Genomic DNA, 17,886 nt, shown 5'->3' with positions numbered 1-17,886 from the left:
GAAAGTGCCAGTATGGGAAACTGAGGGGAGTAGAAGTGAGTTCTTGATTTCATTCCAGGAGAACTGAAAGGACTCTTAAAATCCTTCGGCGTTTATTTCGAGGGGATTGGAAGAATAAGCAAGTCTTGCTCTAGTTGTACAGAGTTTTGGGGAGACCACATCTGAAGAATTGTGTGCCGTTTTAGTCTCCATATTTAAGGAAGGATATACAGCAAAGTTTCACTGGATTGGCCTATGGGATCAGGAGACTTGTCCTGTGATGAGTAAATTGGGTTTATATTCTTTGGAGTTCTGAAGAATGAGAGTTGACCTCATTGAAAACTGCAGAATTGTGAAGGATTTTGATAGGGTGAACGCTGATTGTGTTGGGGAATCTGGAACACGGGCACAGTCTCTGGATCAGGGGCCGATTATTGAGGACTGAGATGAGGAGAAATTTCTTCACTCAGCGTTATAAATCTTCGGAATTCTCTACCACAGAGGGTTGTGGAAGCACTATCATTGAATATATTTAAGGCTGGGATAGACAGATATCTGGTCTCTCGGGAATTAAGGGAGATGGATGAATGGAGAGGGATCGATGGGCCGACTTGTCCAATCCTCCTCTTGTTTCTTGTGTTAATGTCATCCCATCCCTATTCGGGTGGTCTCCCCTCGCACCGTCCCGTCCCTATCCGGGTCATGTACCCACACCGCCCTATCCCTATCCGGGTCGTGTACCCACACCGCCCTATCCCTATCCGGGTCGTGTACTGCACACCGTCCCATCCTTATCCGGGTCGTGTACCGCACACCGTCCCTTCCCTATCCGGGTCGTGTACCGCACACCGTCCCATCCCTATCCGGGTCATGTACCCACACCGTCCTATCCCTATCCGGGTGGTCTACCCCACACCGTCCTATCCCTATCCGGATGGTCTACCCCACACCGTCCCATCTCTACCCGGGTGGTCTACCCCACACCGTCCCATCCCTATCCGGGTCGTGTACCGCACACCGTCCCATCTCTACCCGGGTGGTCTACCCCACACCGTCCCATCCCTATCCGGGTCGTGTACCGCACACTGTCCCATCCCGATCCGGGTGATCTACCCCCACACCGTCCCATCCCTATCCGGGTCGTGTACCGCACACTGTCCCATCCCGATCCGGGTGATCTACCCCCACACCGTCCCATCCCTATCCGGGTGGTCTACCCCACACCGTCCCATCCCTATCCGGGTGGTCTACCCCACACCGTCCCATCCCTATCCGGGTGGTCTACCCCACACCGTCCCATCCCTATCCGGGTGGTCTACCCCCACACCGTCCTATCCCTATCCGGGTGGTCTACCCCACACCGTCCCATCCCTATCCGGGTGGCAGACCCCACACTGTCCCATCCCAATTTGGGTGGCAGACCCCACACCGTCCCATCCCTATCCGGGTGGTCTACCCCCACACCGTCCCATCCCTATCCGGGTGGCAGACCCCACACCGTCCCATCCCTATCGGGGTGGTCTACCCCACACAGTCCCATCCCTATCCGGGTGGTCTCCCCCACACCGTCCCATCCCTATCCGGGTGGCCTCCCCCACACCGTCCCATCCCTATCCGGGTGGCAGACCCCACACCGTCCCATCCCTATCCGGGTGGCAGACCCCACACCGTCCCATCCCTATCTGGGTGGTCTACCCCACACCGTCCCATCCCTATCCGGGTGGCAGACCCCACACCATCCCATCCCTATCCGGATGGTCTACCCCACACCGTCCCATCCCTATCCGGGTGGTCTACCCCACACCGTCCCATCCCTATCCGGGTGATCTCCTCTCGCACCGCCCCATCCCTATTCGGGTGGCAGACCCCACGCCGTCCCATCCTTATCAGGGTGGTCTACCCCATACCATCCCATCCCTATCCGGGTGGCAGACCCCACACCGTCCTATCCCTATCCAGGTGGCAGACCCCACACTGTCCCATCCCTATCCGGGTGGTCTACCCCACACCGTCCCATCCCTATCCGGGTCGTGTACCGCACACCGTCCCATCCCTATCCGGGTCGTGTACCCCACACCGTCCCATCCCTATCCGGGTGGTCTCCCCTCGCACCATTTCATCCCTATCCGGGTGGTCTACGCCACACCGTCTCATCCCTATCCAGGTGGTCTACCCAACACCGTCCCATCCCTATCCGGTGGTCTCCCCTCACACCGTCCCATCCCTATCCGGGTGGTCTCCCCGCGCACCGTCTCATCCCTATCCGGGTGGTCTGCCCTCGCACCGTCACATCCCTATCTGGGTGGTCTCCCCCACATCATCCCATCCCTATCCAGCGTTCCCCCCCACACCATCCCATCTCTATCCAGGGGCTCTCCCCTTTCACTGTCCCATTCCTATCCAGGGGCTCTCCCCTCGCACCATCCCATCCCTATCCAGGGAGTCTCGCTCTCCCCTCTCTCCGTTTCATCCCTATCCAGGGAATCTTGCTCTCCCTTCCCGCTGTCTCATCCTATCCAGGGTGTCTCGCACTCCCCTCCTTCCGTCTCATCCCTATCCAGGGAATCTTGCTCTCCCTTCCCGCCGTCTCATCCTATCCAGGGAGTCTCCCATTCCTCTCTCTCCGTCTCATCCCTATCCAGGGAATCTTGCTCTCCCTTCCCGCCGTCTCATCCTATCCAGGGAGTCTCCCATTCCTCTCTCTCCGTCTCATCCCTATCCAGGGAGTCTCGTTGTCCCCTTGGAGCAGCCTCCTTTCTAGAAATAGCACTGAAGATGATTAAAAATGCTCTGGTTCTTTGCCATCTTCAGTCACATTCTGGAACTGCAACCACCTTCCCCATTGCTTTATCCTGCAGATTTGCCAAGGTTGCCCCCTTATTGTCTGCATTGTTAATTCATGCCGCTGATTATGAATTGTATAAAGGGGATTATCTGATACTGCAGGCAACATTTGACCATCTGACAGCCTGAAATAGGAGTCTGTTTAACAGTCAGTCAGTGTTTACAAGAAACAGTGTTTAAAGAAGCTGAGCTGATTTTGCAGCATTTATTTTCTACATTGAGGAACAGTTTCCTGTATGATTTTACTGTTTAAATAGGTTGCTAAAATGAAAGATCCAAGTCAGAGCAATAATACTCCAAGCATCAACAGTGATGAAGTTGTTCTAAATGGCCACTCGCACGATGAGGATAATCCGTTTGCAGAGTACATGTGGATGGAAAATGAAGAGGAATTCAATCGGCAGGTGAGCACTGAAATGGCTCTTTTCTAAACATTTTATTCCTTTGATACAGTTCAGATGTTGGTTTCCTGTCCTGGATATGATCCCCATGTCAGCAAAAGTCTCTTTTTTGTTTTATCCAAGTAACAACCAAACTGCAGCAATTAATCCTGTTTGTGTTAGAATTGGGATGGGATTCTCACTTTGATTTAATTCTTCACCCAGAATTTTTGTTTTGTTCATGGGAGGTGGGCTAGCATTTATTGCCCATCCCTAATTGCCCTTGTACTGAGTGGCTTCCTAGGCCATTTCACAGAGGCTGTGGACCTGGAGTTAGATGTAGGCCAGACCAGATCAGTGAACCAGATGGGCTTTTGTTTCATTGTCATAGTTAGAATTTTTAATTCCAGATGTTTGTTTATTGAATTTAAATGTCACCATTTGCTGTGGTGTAATATGTACTATGTACGATATATTATGTACTATACAAGACCAGGATTTTAAAATATATGTTAATCTGGAATACCCACTAAGATAATTACTCTTGAGCTTTATTTAATAATCATTTGCTGTATCTTTATTCTGCAATTGTCACATTCCTCCTTGGCCGTCCTGGCTGGACACACCAGCGTCCTAAACCCCTATCTTTTATCGTCAGCTGAGTTTGACTTCTCCCACCGGCTTCCATTTTTTTACTATCTGGTCGTAGCAAGAGAGCCTCCTGCAATGGCTTCTCTTCCAGCCCCACACAGTTACTTGTGGAGTCCCCCAGGGATCCAGACTCGCCCCTCCCCTCCTATGCCCATTGCAGGCTTTGTCTTATCAAAACTCCGAGTCATTGGGAATCGGGGGAAGCTCTCCACTGATCATTCCTAGCACAAGTGATGATGATTCTGATTGTTGAAGACAAATCACAGACCCATGACATTCATGCAGGAGCTCCTCAGGATTGTGCGGTATCATTAATGACATTCCCTCTATCATAAGATCAGAAATAGAGATGCTTGCCGATGACTGTGCAATGTTCAGGTCTTTCGTGATTCCTCTGACACTGAAGTAGTCCATGTCCATATGCAGCAAGATCTGGGCTGACAAGTGCAAATAACATTTGCACTATACAAGGTACGACACGCTGGCCGAGTGCACGGACAGTTCTAGCCCCACAGACCCCAGAGTCCCTACATTAGTGAATTAGCCAATAATTTGTGTTTTCCTGAGACCTTTATCCCTTGACTGCTCCAATGAGTTACAGGCACCAGATTTATAAATGAAACATAAAGATACTGTTTATTTATAACAAGAGTTGAGCATATAATGGAAATAACAGAATACCCGTGACCCACCCTCCACCCAGACGCGCACAAGACAGGCACATGGTAAGGGGTGGGAGAGGTTTAAAATAATGGGAATTGAAGGAAAAGGTTTGAGATGAATCTTCGCTGCTGCGGTTGTGGCCCCTCTAGGCGCAGGTCTTCTCGGAATGCAAGCCTCTGGGGAATTTATGCAGGAGATTCAGGTTGGTGCAATTCCATCCTTCGGCCACCAGATGGAAACTTAACAGGAGATTCAGGTTGGTGCAATTCTATCCTTCGACTACTAGATGGAGCCTCTGTCTCCCTGGGAAATTACTGGAGCTTCATACCTGAGAAATTACAGACTTTTCCGTTTGCCTGATCTCTGCAGACACTGGCTGCGTCATAAAGAGAGTTCTCAGGCTGGGTTTTTCCCAGCCGTTCAGACAGAGGATTAAAGTATTACAGATCTGGTGGTAGAACCTGCTTTGCAGCCTTTTGCTCCAAAGGTTTCCTTCACAGTTCAGCTGCTGCCTGTGTCTTTTAAATAGGAGTGCCTTCCCAGGTCTGACTAGGAGCCTTTTAAATCGCCTGGCAGAGAGAGAGAATGTCTTCCAGCTGCTTCCTGGCTGAATTTCCTCACAGGACTCGGGACAAAAATGGAGCTCTTCACAAGACTTGCCTTTCTTCCGGAATGTTCCGAACGGCTCCACCAATTACAAGCAAGAAGAGACAATGTCTCAGGATTCCAGACTCACCGATTGGCTGCTTACAAAGTCTATCAAACTGACATCACGGGCTCTGCCACAGAGCATAAAGGGGATGTGCTGGGCCAGTTCATTAGATCAGATGCTTCACTTTGCCTAAAGTCTGTAGCTGAAGCAAAAATCCCCATGTTCCAACAGCTAGCACAAAGACTGGAGATTAAAGATAATCAGCAGGGCAGGAATTAAAAAGGAAACCCAGAACAGGCAAGGTTTTACAAGAGTATCCTCACACAGGCAATGGCCATCTCCAACAAGAGATAATCCAATCATCACCCCATGACATTCAGTGACATTACCCTTGTGGAATCCGCGACTGTCAACATCCTGGGGGTTACCATTGATCAGAGGTGGCACAATGGTTAGCACTGTTGTCTCTGCGAGGAACCGGGTTCAATTCCGGCCTTGGTGACTCTGTGTGGAGCATGCATGTTCTCCCGGTGTCAGCGTGGGTTTCCTCTGGGTGCTCTGGTTTCCTCCCACAGTCCTAAAATGTGAAGATTAGGTGGATTGGCCATGTTAAATTGCCGCTTAGTGTCCAAAGGTTCAGGGATAGGGCGGGGGAATGGGCCTATTCGGAGGATTGGTGCAGACTCGGTGGGCTGAATGGCCTCCTGAACTGTAGGAATCCTATGGAAGTATGTGGAGAAATTGAACTGGACATGCCAGATAAATACTGTGGCTACAAGAGCAAATTAGAGCCGAGGAATCCTGTGGAGCGTAGCACGCCACCTGACTCCCCAAAGCTTGTCCACCATTTACAAGGCACGAGTCAGGAGTGTGATGGAATACTCTCGACTTGCCTGGATGGGTTCAGCTCCAATAACACTCAAGAAGATTGACACCATCCAGGACAAAGCAGCCTGCTTGATTGGCAGCCCACCCACCACCTTCAACCTTCACTCCCTCCACCACAGACTCACAGTAGCAGTAGTGTGTACCATCTACAACATACACTGCAGGAACTTACCAAGGCTCATTAGGTAGCACCTTCCAAACCCACAACCACTGCCATCTAGAAGGGCAAAGGAAGTAGGGACTTGGGAACTCCACCACTTGTAAGCTCTCCTCCAAGCCACTCACCATCCTGACCTGAAAATATATCGCCGTTTCTTCCCGATCACTGGGTCAAAATCTTGGAATTCCCTCCCGAACAACACTCTGGGTGTATTTACATCACATGGACTGCAGTGGTTCGAGGAGGCAGCTCACCACCACCTTTGAGGGCAATTTCCTCCGCCGCCCTGGCCCATTTATATTACTGAAATCGTTAGCCATACTGTTACCTCTTGACTCAGTTATTCCAGTGCTCTCCAGACCATCCTTCCATTTTCCATCGATGCAAAATGGAAACTCATCTGAAGTTGCACGTCCTGATTTCACCCAATTGTGTTCAACTTATCACCTGTACCTTGGCCTCTGATCCAGCAGCACCCTCGGTTTTAAAAATTCTCTTCCTTTTGTTCAAATCCTTTCATGGTCATGCCCCTTCTTTACTGATTGATGACAGTTAGCAGGATGGAGGTGTTCTGTGAGTCAAAAAGGAGCATAACACGCCAAGCATCACCGCCATTGTTCTCAGAGACTGGTGCTGAGTAAGTGATGAGGTTGTGGTACATTGAACAGTAAGTGAACTTGGAAGCCTTGTAGATAGGAGATGCCAAGATCCATTCACTGATGTTGATCACCTACTTCTCTTGCCATTTCTGCCCAGACTCTCAGCTCCTGACTAAACCTTCCAGGCCATCGGCTCCCATTCTCTTTGAGAGTGATCCTTGAGGCCCCCCTGCCCTCCCCTCGGAACAAGGGCATCTTCTCCCTTGCCCACCTGTAGAACCACCACCTCCAGTGTTTCATTTGTTTTTTTGAAATAAATTTGGAGTACCCAATTCATTTTTTTCCAATTAAAGGGCAATTTAGTGTGGCCAATCCACCCAACCTGCACATCTTTGGGTTGTGGGGTGCAACCCACGCAAACACGGGGAGAATGTGTAAACTCCACATGGACAGTGACCCAGAGCGGGGATCGAACCTGCACCATGGTGCCATGAGGCAGCAGTGCTAACCACTGCACCATCGAGCTGCCCTCTGTGTTTGATTTGCAATGATGGGAACCTCTCTCTACTCTGCTGTTCACTTCTCAGTAACTTATTGCAGTATTATTGGTTCCAAAGAAGAGTCATATTTGACTTGAAATGTTACCCCTCTCTTAATACAGATGCTGTCAGACTGGCTGAGTTTTTCTAGCATTTTGTTTTTATTTTACCTCAAGCTTACTACTTTTCTTGATAATATTATGAACCTCCTTTTTATCCAGTAAGTTTTATCCAAATACGATCGGTCACATTTCCTGTGGAGAATCTATATTTGTTGAGAATTATGAAATTTTTCTTTAAATGTTTCCCATTGTTAATCTACTGTCATATCTTTCAATCTAATTTCTTTATCTACCACAACCAACTTACCCCTCATACCATGTACCTAGATTTTCTTTGGTTTAACACTCTCGTTTTGGACTGAAGCAAGGGCACAAAAGATGGTTATTACAATCCCAGACCAGACCCCAATAGTGGCTAGGATACTGGAAAGAAACTAAATATTCCAGATGGCGCCGGAGAGAGGCGACTTCTTGCAAGCTGTGCCCAGCATACCCTTTAATTCTATCTTTTACTCTCGATCTATGCTTCTAAAACTTCATTCTAACTCTTTTAAACTCTCTAACAATGTTCTTACATTCTGCAGTCTCTCCTTCCTTCCCTATGTACGGTATGCATTGTTTGTACAGCATGCGAGAAACAATACTTTTCACTGTATACTAACACATGTGACAATAATAAATCAAATATTTATTTCAATTTTATTCCTTTATATTACTACACCGTATTGAAATATCTTCAACATCACACAAGAAAGTAGCTTACAATTATCCATTAAGCAATGCTACTCAATATATTGACACACTACCCCTTAACTGCTGTCTTTATTGTTATGGGCCAGGGTTTAGAGAACCCCAAAGTGTATCACGGAGTTCACCTGACCTACAACTTTTACTATATTGTGGTATGGGGAGCACACGGCCCACTCTATGGCTAGAACAGGGACAGAAATGGTTGTTGGAAGTTCCGGGGTACAGATGTTTCAGTAAGAGTAGGGAAGGTGGTAAAAGGGGTGGAGGAGTAGCATTGTTAATCAAGGATAGTTTAACGGCTGCAGAAAGGCAGTTCGAGGGGGATCTACCTACTGAGGTAATATGGGCCGAAGTTAGAAATAGGAAAGGAGCGGTCACGTTGTCAGGAGTTTTCTATAGGCCCCCAAATAGTAATAGAGATGTGGAGGAAGAAATTGCAACACAGATTATGGATAGGCGTGGAGGTCTCGGGGTCGTTGTCATGGGTGACTTTAATTTTCCAAATATTGATTGGAACCTCTATAGGTCAAACAGTTCGGAAGGGGCAGTTTTTGTACAGTATGTGCAGGAGGGTTTCCTGACACTATGTGGATAGGCCGACGAGAGGGGGGGCCACATCGGATTTGGTACTGGCCAATGAACTGGGACAAGTGTTAGATTTGTTTGTGGGAGAGCACTTTGGAGATAGTGACCACAATTCGGTGTCTTTCACGATTGCAATGGAGAGGGATAGGGCTATACGGCAGGGCAAGGTTTATAATTGGGGGAGGAGTAATTATGATGCGATTAGGCAAGAATTAGGGAGCATAAGATGGGAACAGAAACTGTCAGGGAAAGGCACAAATGAAAAGTGGAGCTTGTTCAAGGAACAAATACTGCGTGTCCTTGATAGGTATGTCCCTGTCAGGCAGGGAGGAAATGGCCGTGTGAGGGAACCATGGTTCACAAAAGAGGTTGAATGTCTTGTCAAGTGGAAAAAGGAAGCATATGTAAGGATGAGAAAACAAGGTTCAGTTGGGTCGCTTGAGGGTTACAAGGTAGCAAGGAATGAGCTTAAAAAAAAAGGGCTTGGGAGAGCGAGGAGGGGGCATGAGAAGTCCTTGGCGCGTCGGTTCAAGATTGTCTAGCTCCTGTATCTCTTACATGAGAAATAAAAGAATGACCAGGGTGAGGTTAGGGCCGGTCAAGGACAGTAGTGGGAACTTGTGCATGGAGTCAGAAGAAATAGGAGAGGCGTTGAACGAATACTTTTCTTCAGTGTTCACCAAGGAGAGGGGCCATGTTTTTGAGGATGAGTGTGAGATACAGACGGGTAGGCTGGAGGAAGTAGATGTTCTGAGGGAGGATGTATTAGCAATTCTGAAAAACTTTAGGGTCGACAAGTCCCCTGGGCCAGATGGGATATATCCAAAGATTCTTTGGGAGGCAAGGGATGGGATTGCAGAGCCTTTGGCTTTGATCTTTGTGTCCTCACTGTCCACGGGGATAGTGACAGAGTACTAGAGAGTGGAGAATGTTGTTCCTCTGTTCAAGAAAGGGAATAGGAATGACCCTGGTAATTATAGGCCAGTTAGTCTTACTTCGGTGGTCGGTAAGTTGATGCACAAGGTCCTGAAGGATAGGATTTATGACCATTTGGAAAGATGCAGCTTAATCCGGGACAGTCAACACGGATTCGTGAAGGGTATATCTTGCCTCACAAATTTGATTGAATTCTTTGAGGAGGTAACTAAGTGTGTAGATGAAGGTAGAGCAGTTGATGTTGTAAACATGGATTTTAGTAAGGCGTTTGATAAGGTTCCCCATGGTCGGCTCATGAAGAAAGCAAGGAGGTGTGGGATAGAGGGAAATTTTGCCAATTGGATAAGTAACTGGCTATCACATAGAAGACAGAGAGGGTGGTGGTGGATGGAAAATTTTCAGACTGGAGACCAGTTACCAGCGGTGTACCACAGGGATTAGTGCTGGGTCCTCTGCTATTTGTGATTGTTATCAATGACTTGGCGGAGGGGGCTGAAGGGTGGGTCAGTAAATTTGCTGATGACACCAAGATTGGTGGAGTAGTGGATGAAGTGGAGGGCTGTTGTAGGCTGCAAAGAGACATTGATAGGATGCAGAGCTGTGCTGAAAAATGGCAGATGGAGTTTAACCCTGATAAGTGTGAGGTGATTCATATTGGTAGAAAAAATTTGAATGCAGCTTACAGGGTCAACGGCAGGGTTCTGAGGAATGTGGAGGAACAGAGAGATCTTGGGGTTCATGTCCACAGATCTCTGAAGGTTGTCACTCAAGTGGATAGGGCCGTGAAGAAGGCCTATAGTGTGTTAGCATTTATTAACAGGGGGCTTGAGTTGAAGAGCCGCGGGGTTATGCTGCAACTGTACAGGACCCTGGTGAGACCACATTTGGAGTAAAGTGTGCAGTTCTGGTCACCTCACTATGGGAAGGATGTGGAAGCATTGGAAAGGGTGCAAAGGAGATTTACCAGGATGCTGCCTGGTTTGCAGGATAGATCTTATGAGGAAAGGTCGAGGGAGCTAGGGCTTTTCTCTTTGGAGCAGAGGCGGATGGGAGACGACTTAATAGAGGTTTATAAGATGATGAGGGGGTTAGATAGAGTGTCCATTCAGAGACTATTTCCTCGGGTGGATGTAGCTGTTACAAGGGGGCAGAACTATAAGATTCAGGGTGGGAGATACAGGAGGGATTTCCGAGGTATGTTCTTTACTCAGAGAGTGGTTAGGGTGTGGAATGGACTGCCTGCTGTGATAATGGAGTTGGACACTTTTGGAACGTTCAGGCGGTTATTGGATAGGCACAGGGAGCACACCAGAATGATAGGGAGTGTGATAGCTTGATCTTGGTTTTGGACAATGCTCGGCACAACATCGAGGGCCGAAGGGCCTGTTCGGTGCTGTACTGTTCTATGTTCTATAATGGAACACTACTTCTCTCACCCTGAATTCCACATATTACCACCTTTTCTGGCAACATTCTTCCCAAACTAGATAACTCCTCATCTCTGAGCATTAAAGATTGACTAGCTCCTGTATCTCTTAAAATTGTGACTTCTTTACCTGCTCCTCCTGATACACTCGTGCGGCCGAGAGAGCGAACGATTGGATGCGTGTGACCGAGAAAGAGAGCGATTGGACGCGTGTGACCGAGAGAGAGCGATTGGACGCGTTTGGCTAAGAGAGAGCGATAGGATGCGTCCGGCCGAGAGGGAGAGCAATTGGACGAATGTGACCGAGAGAGAGAGTGATTGGACGCGTGTGACCGAGAGCGGGAGCGATTGGACGCGTGTGACCGAGAGAGAGAGAGAGCGATTGGACGCGTGTGACCGAAGGAGAGAGCGATTGGACGCGTGTGGCTGAGAGAGCGCGCGATTGGACGCGTGTGCCCGAGAAACGGAGCGATTGGACGCGTGTGGCCGAGAGAGAGAGCGATTGGACACATGTGGCCGAGAGAGACAGCGATTGGACGCGTGTGGTCGAGCGAGAGAGCGATTAGACACGTGTGGCCGAGAGAGAGAGCGATTGGACGCATGTGGCCGAGAGAGACAGCGATTGGACGCGTGTGGCCGAGAGAGAGAGCGATTGGACGCATGTGGCCGAGAGAGAGCGATTGGATGCGTATGGCTGAGAGAGAGAGAGAGAGCGTTTGGACGCGTGTGACGGAGAGAGAGAGCGATTCTGAGCGTGCAGCCGAGAGAGAGAGCGATTTGAGCGTGCGGCTGAGAGAGAGCGCGATTGGGCGCGTGTGACCGAGAGAGAGAGCGATTGGGCGCGTGTGACCGAGAGAGAGCGATTGGACGCGTGTGATCGAGAGAGAGAGAGAGCGATTGGACGTGACTGACCGAGAGAGCGAGCAAAAGGCCCGCGTGCGGCCAAGAGCAAGAGCAAGTGGACGCATGTGGCCAAGAGAGAGAGCGATTGGACGCATGTGGCCGAGAGAGAGAGAGCGATTGAACGAGTGTGGCCCAGAGAGGGAGAGCGATTGCATGCGTGTGGCTGAGAGAGCGCGCGATTGGACGCGGATGGCCGAGAGAGAGCACAATTGGATGCATGTGGCCGAGAGAGCGTGCAGGAGCGATGTTGGACGCGTGTTACCGAGAGAGAGAGAGAGCGCGATTGGACGCGTACTTCCGAGAGAGAGAGAGCGCGATTGGACTTGTTCGGCCGAGAGAGTGAGAGCGCGATTGGACGCGTGTGGCCGAGAGAGAGATCGATTGGAGTGTGTGGCCGAGAGGGGGAGCGCTTGGACACGTGTGACCGGGAGATAGAGCAATTTTGAGCGTGCGGCCGAGAGACGTAGCGTTTGGACTTGCGTGACCAAGAGAGGGCGCGTTTGGACGTGTGTGACCGAGAGAAAGAGCGATCGGGACGCGTGTGACCGAGAGAGAGAGAGCGATTGGACGCGTGTGACCGAGAGAGCGAGCGATTGGACGCGTGTGACTGAGAGAGAGAGCGATTGGACGCGTGTGACCGAGAGAGAGAGCGATTGGACGTGTGTGACCGAGAGAGAGAGCGATTGGATGTGTGTGACCGAGAGAGAGAGCGATTGGACGCGGGTGACCGAGAGAGAGCGATTGGACGCGGGTGACCAAGCGAGCGTGGAGGAGCGATGTTTGATGCCTGTTACCGAGTGAGAGAGAGCGCGATTGGACGCATACTTCCGAGAGAGAGAGCGCGATTGGACTTGTGCGGCCGAGAGAGTGAGTGCGCGATTGAATGCGTGTGACCGAGAGAGCGAGCGATTGGACTCGTGTGACTGAGAGAGCGAGCGATTGGACGCGTGTGGCCGAGAGAGTGAGTGATTGGACGTGGATGACCGAGAGAGAGAGCGATTGGACGCGGCTGACCGAGAGAGCGATTGGACGCGGATGACCGAGAGAGAGAGCGGTTGGACGCGTGGCGACCGATGAGGATGATGAGCGATATGGACGGGGTTGCCGAGCGGACCGTGGAGGAGTGATGTCGATGCCTGTTACCTAGTGAGGAGATGAGCGCGATTGGATGCGTACTTCCGATAGAGAAGAGCGCGATTGGACGTGTGTGGCAGAAAGAGAGAGAGCGATTGGACTCGTGTGGCCGAGAGGGGGAGCGATTGGACGCGTGTGGCTGAGAGACGAGGGAGCGCGATTTAGACAGTGTGGCCCAGAGACAGAGAGCGATTAGCACGTGTGGCCGAGGAAAGAGCGATTTTACGCGTGTATCCAAAAGGGAGAGCGAGAGGCCGAGAGAGAGAGCGATTGGACGCGTGTGGCCGAGAGAGAGCGCGATTGGACGCGTGTGGCCGAGAGAGAGAGCGATTGGACGCGAGTGGAAGAGAGAGAGAGCAAGTGGACTCGTGTTGCCGAGAGAGAGAGCGAGTGGCCGAGAGAGAGAGCGAGTGGACATTTGGGGCCTCACGGTAGCATGGTGGTTAGCATCAATGCTTCACAGCTCCAGTGGTCCCAGGTTCGATTCCCGGCTGGGTCACTGTCTGTGTGGAGTCTGCACGTCCTCCCTGTGTGTGCGTGGGTTTCCTCCGGGTGCTCCGGTTTCCTCCCACAGTCCAAAGATGTGCGGGTTAGGTGGATTGGCCATGCTAAATTGCCCATAGTGTAAGGTTAATGGGGGATTGTTGGGTTACGGGTTACGTGGGTTTAAGTAGGGTGATCATTGCACAACATCGAGGGCCGAAGGGCCTGTTCTGTGCTGTACTGGTTCTATGTTCTATGTTCTAATGTGTGGCCGGGCGATATAGGAGCAATTGGACGCATGCGGCCGAGAGAGGAGAGCGATTGGCCGTGTCTGGCCGCGAGAGAGAGCGAGCGAAGGGCCGCGTGCGGCCGAGAGCAAGAGCAACTGGACGCGTGTGGCCGCGAGGGAAATCGACTGGACTGGTGGCTGAGAGAGAGCATGATTGGATGCGTGTGGTCGAGAGAGAGAGCGATTAGATCGCGACCTGACGAGGAGAGCGAGCAAAGGCCCGTGTGCGGCCGAGAGCAAGAGCAAGTGGACGCGTGTGGCAGAGAGAGAGCGATTGGACGCATAGGGACCGAGAGATGAGAGGCAATTGGACGCCTTTGGCCCAGAGAGGGAGAGCGATTGGACGCGTGTGGCCCGAGGAGGAGAGAGTGCGCAGGTTCGATGTTGGACGCGCGGTTACCGGAGGAAAGCGAGAGACCGATTGGACGTGTGTGGCCGAGAGAGAGAGCGATTGGACGCGTGTGGCCGAGAGAGAGAGAGCGATTGGACGCCTTTGGCCCAGAGAGGGAGAGCGATTGGACGCGTGTGGCCGAGAGAACGTGCAGGTGCGATGTTGGACGCGCGTTACCGAGAGAGAGTGATAGCGCGATTGGACGTGTGTGGCCGAGAGAGAGAGCGATTGGACGTGTGTGGCCGAGAGAGAGAGCGATTGGACGCGTGTGAGGAGAGAGAGCGATTGGCGAGAGAGAGCGGTCGGACTTGTGTGACCGAAGGGGAGAGCGATTGGACGTGTGTGGCTGAGAGAGAGAGCGATTGGGCACATGTGGCTGAGAGAGAGAGCGATTGGACGCGTGTGGCCGCGAGAGAAATGGACTGGACTGGTGGCTGAGAGAGAGCATGATTGGTTGCGTGTGGTCGAGAGAGAGGGCGATTAGATGCGTGTGGCCGAGAGAGAGAGCGATTGGCGAGAGAGAGAGCGATCGACCGTGAGAGAGAGCGATCGGACTTGTGTGGCCGAGAGAGAGAGCGATTGGACGCGTGTGGCTGAGAGGGGAGAGCGATTGGACGCGTGTGGCTGAGAGAGAGAGCGATTGGACGCGTGTGGCTGAGAGAGCGAGTGGCCGAGAGTGAGCGATTGGACGCCTGTGGCTGAGAGAGAGAGCGATTGGGCGCGTGTGACTGAAGGAGAGAGCGATTGGAGCGTGTGGCTGAGAGAGAGAGAGCGATTGGACGCGTGTGCCCGAGAAAGGGAGCGATTGGACGCGTATGGCCGAGAGCGCGAGTGGCCGAGAGAGAGAGCGATTGGCGCATGTGGCCGAGAGAGACAGCGATTGGACGCGTGTGGCCGAGAGAGAGAGAGTGATTGGACGCGTGTGCCCGAGAAAGGGAGCGATTGGACCCGTGTGGCCGAGAGAGACCAAGTGGCCGAGAGAGAGAGCGATTGGACGCATGGGCCGAGAGAGACAGGATTGGACGAGTGTGGTCGAGCGAGAGAGCGATTAGACACGTGTGGCCGAGAGAGAGCGCGATTGGATGCGTGTGGACGAGAGAGAGAGAGCGATTGGACGCGTGTGGCCGAGAGAGACAGCGATTGGACGCGTGTGGCCGAGAGAGAGAGCGATTGGACGCGTGTGGCCGAGAGAGAGAGCGATTGGACGCGTGTGGCTGAGAGGGAGAGCGATTGGATGCGTGTGGCCGAGAGAGAGAGCGATTGGACGCGTGTGGCCGAGAGAGAGAGTGATTGGACGCATGTGGCCGAGAGAGAGAGCGATTGGATGCGTGTGGCCGGAGAGAGAGAGAGCGATTGGACGCGTGCGGCCGAGAGAGAGAGCAACTGGACGCGTGTGGCCGAGAGAGAGTGATTGGACGCGTTTGGCCGAGAGAGAGCGCGATTGGACGTATGTGGCTGAGAGCGAGAGCGATTGGACGCGGGTGGTCGAGAGAGAGTGATTGGACGCGTTTGGCCGAGAGAGAGCGCGATTGGACGCGTGTGGCCGAGAGAGAGAGCGATTGGACGCGTGTGGCCGAGAGAGAGAGCGATTGGACGAGAGAAAGAGAGCGATTAGAGCGTGTGGCCGAGAGAGAGCGCGATTGTACGCGGGTGGCTGTGAGAGAGAGCGATTGGACGCGTGTGCCCGAGAAAGGGAGCGATTGGACGCGTGTGGCCGAGAGAGAGAGCGATTTGGCGCGTGTGGCCCAGAGAGAGAGAGCGAGTGGATGTGTGTGGACGAGCGAGAGAGCGATTAGACACGTGCAGCCCAGAGACAGCGCGCGATTAGACACGTGTGGCCGAGAGAAAGCGATTGGACACGGGTGGCCGAGAGAGAGAGAGCGATTGAAAGCGGGTGACCGAGAGAGAGAGTAATTGGACGCGGGTGACCGAGAGAGAGAGCGAATGGACGCGTGTGGCCGCGAGAGGGAGCGATTGGACGCGTGTGGCCGAGAGGGGGAGCGATTGGACGCATGTGGCCGAGAGAGAGAGCGATCGGTCGCGTGTGGCCGAGAGAGAGTGATTGGACGCGTGTGACCGAGAGAGCGAGCGACCGTGAGAGAGAGCGATCGGACTTGTGTGGCCGAGAGAGAGAGCGATTGGGCGCATGTGACCGAAGGGGAGAGCGATTGGACGCGTGTGGCCGAGAGAGCGAGTGACCGAGAGTGAGCGATTGGACGCCTGTGGCTGAGAGAGAAAGAGCGATTGGGCGCGTGTGACTGAAGGAGAGAGCGATTGGACGCGTGTGGCTGAGAGAGCGAGCGATTGGACGCGTGTGCCCGAGAAAGGGAGCGATTGGACGCGTGTGGCCGAGAGAGCGAGTGGCCGAGAGAGAGAGCGATTGGACGCATGTGGCCGAGAGAGACAGCGATTGGACGCGTGTGGCCGAGAGAGAGTGATTGGACGCGTGTGCCCGAGAAAGGGAGCGATTGGACCCGTGTGGCCGAGAGAGCGAGTGGCCGAGAGAGAGAGCGATTGGACGCATGTGGCCGAGAGAGACAGCGATTGGACGCGTGTGGTCGAGCGAGAGAGCGATTAGACACGTGTGGCCGAGAGAGAGCGCGATTGGATGTGTGTGGCCGAGAGAGACAGCGATTGGACGCGTGTGGCCGAGCGAGACAGCGATTGGACGCGTTGGCCGAGAGAGACAGCGATTGGACGCGTGTGGCCGAGAGAGACAGCGATTGGACGCGTGTGGCCGAGAGAGAGAGCGATTGGACGCGTGTGGCCGAGAGAGAGAGTGATTGGACGCGTGTGGCCGAGAGAGACAGCGATTGGACGCGTGTGGTCGAGCGAGAGAGCGATTAGACACGTGTGGCCGAGAGAGAGCGCGATTGTACGCGTGTGGCCGAGAGAGACAGCGATTGGACGCGTGTGGCCGAGAGAGACAGCGATTGGACGCGTGTGGTCGAGCGAGAGAGCGATTAGACACGTGTGGCCGAGAGAGAGCGCGATTGTACCGCGTGGCCGAGAGAGAGCGATTGGACGCGTGTGGCCGAGAGAGACAGCGATTGGACGCGTGTGGCCGAGAGAGACAGCGATTGGACGCGTGTGGCCGAGAGAGAGAGCGATTGGATGCGTGTGGCCGAGAGAGAGAGCGATTGGACGCGTGTGGCCGAGAGAGAGAGCGAGTGGACGAGTGTGGCCGAGAGAGAGAGAGCGATTGGATGCGTGTGGCCGAGAGAGAGAGAGAGCGATTGGACGCGTGTGACCGAAGGAGCGAGCGATTGCACGCGTGCGGCCGAGAGAGAGAGCAACTGGACGCGTGTGGCCGAGAGAGAGAGCGATTGGACGTATGTGGCTGAGAGCGAGATCGATTGGACGCGTGTGGTCGAGAGAGAGTGAGAGCGATTGGACGCGTTTGGCCGAGAGAGAGCGCGATTGGACGCGTGTGGCCGAGAGAGAGAGCGATTGGACTCGTGTGGCCGAGAGAGAGAGAGCGATTGGATGAGAGAAAGAGAGCGATTAGAGCATGTGGCCGAGAGAGAGCGCGATTGTACGCGGGTGGCTGTGAGAGAGAGCGATTGGACGCG

The 17,886-nt window shown here is 52.7% G+C and overlaps 1 protein-coding gene across 3 annotated transcripts in view; it reads left to right on the top strand.

Annotated features, from left to right (window-relative positions):
• The window catches only part of LOC119965018 (polyadenylate-binding protein-interacting protein 2-like), a 63,077-nt gene that overhangs the window by 6,356 nt on the left and 38,835 nt on the right, over positions 1-17,886 (top strand). For all 3 annotated transcript variants that reach the window (XM_038795222.1, XM_038795221.1, XM_038795223.1), the window contains exon 2: positions 3,081-3,227. In XM_038795222.1, the coding sequence (XP_038651150.1) occupies positions 3,090-3,227 (138 nt within the window). In that variant the 5' untranslated portion in view covers positions 3,081-3,089. The remainder of the gene's footprint in view (positions 1-3,080; positions 3,228-17,886) is intronic.

The sequence above is a fragment of the Scyliorhinus canicula genome, chromosome 4 (assembly GCF_902713615.1).
Source record: "Scyliorhinus canicula chromosome 4, sScyCan1.1, whole genome shotgun sequence".
In the NCBI taxonomy this organism is placed as follows: Eukaryota; Metazoa; Chordata; class Chondrichthyes; order Carcharhiniformes; family Scyliorhinidae; genus Scyliorhinus; species Scyliorhinus canicula.
The sequence above is the reverse complement of the archived record's forward strand: the minus strand, read 5'-3'. Positions and strand labels throughout refer to the sequence as shown.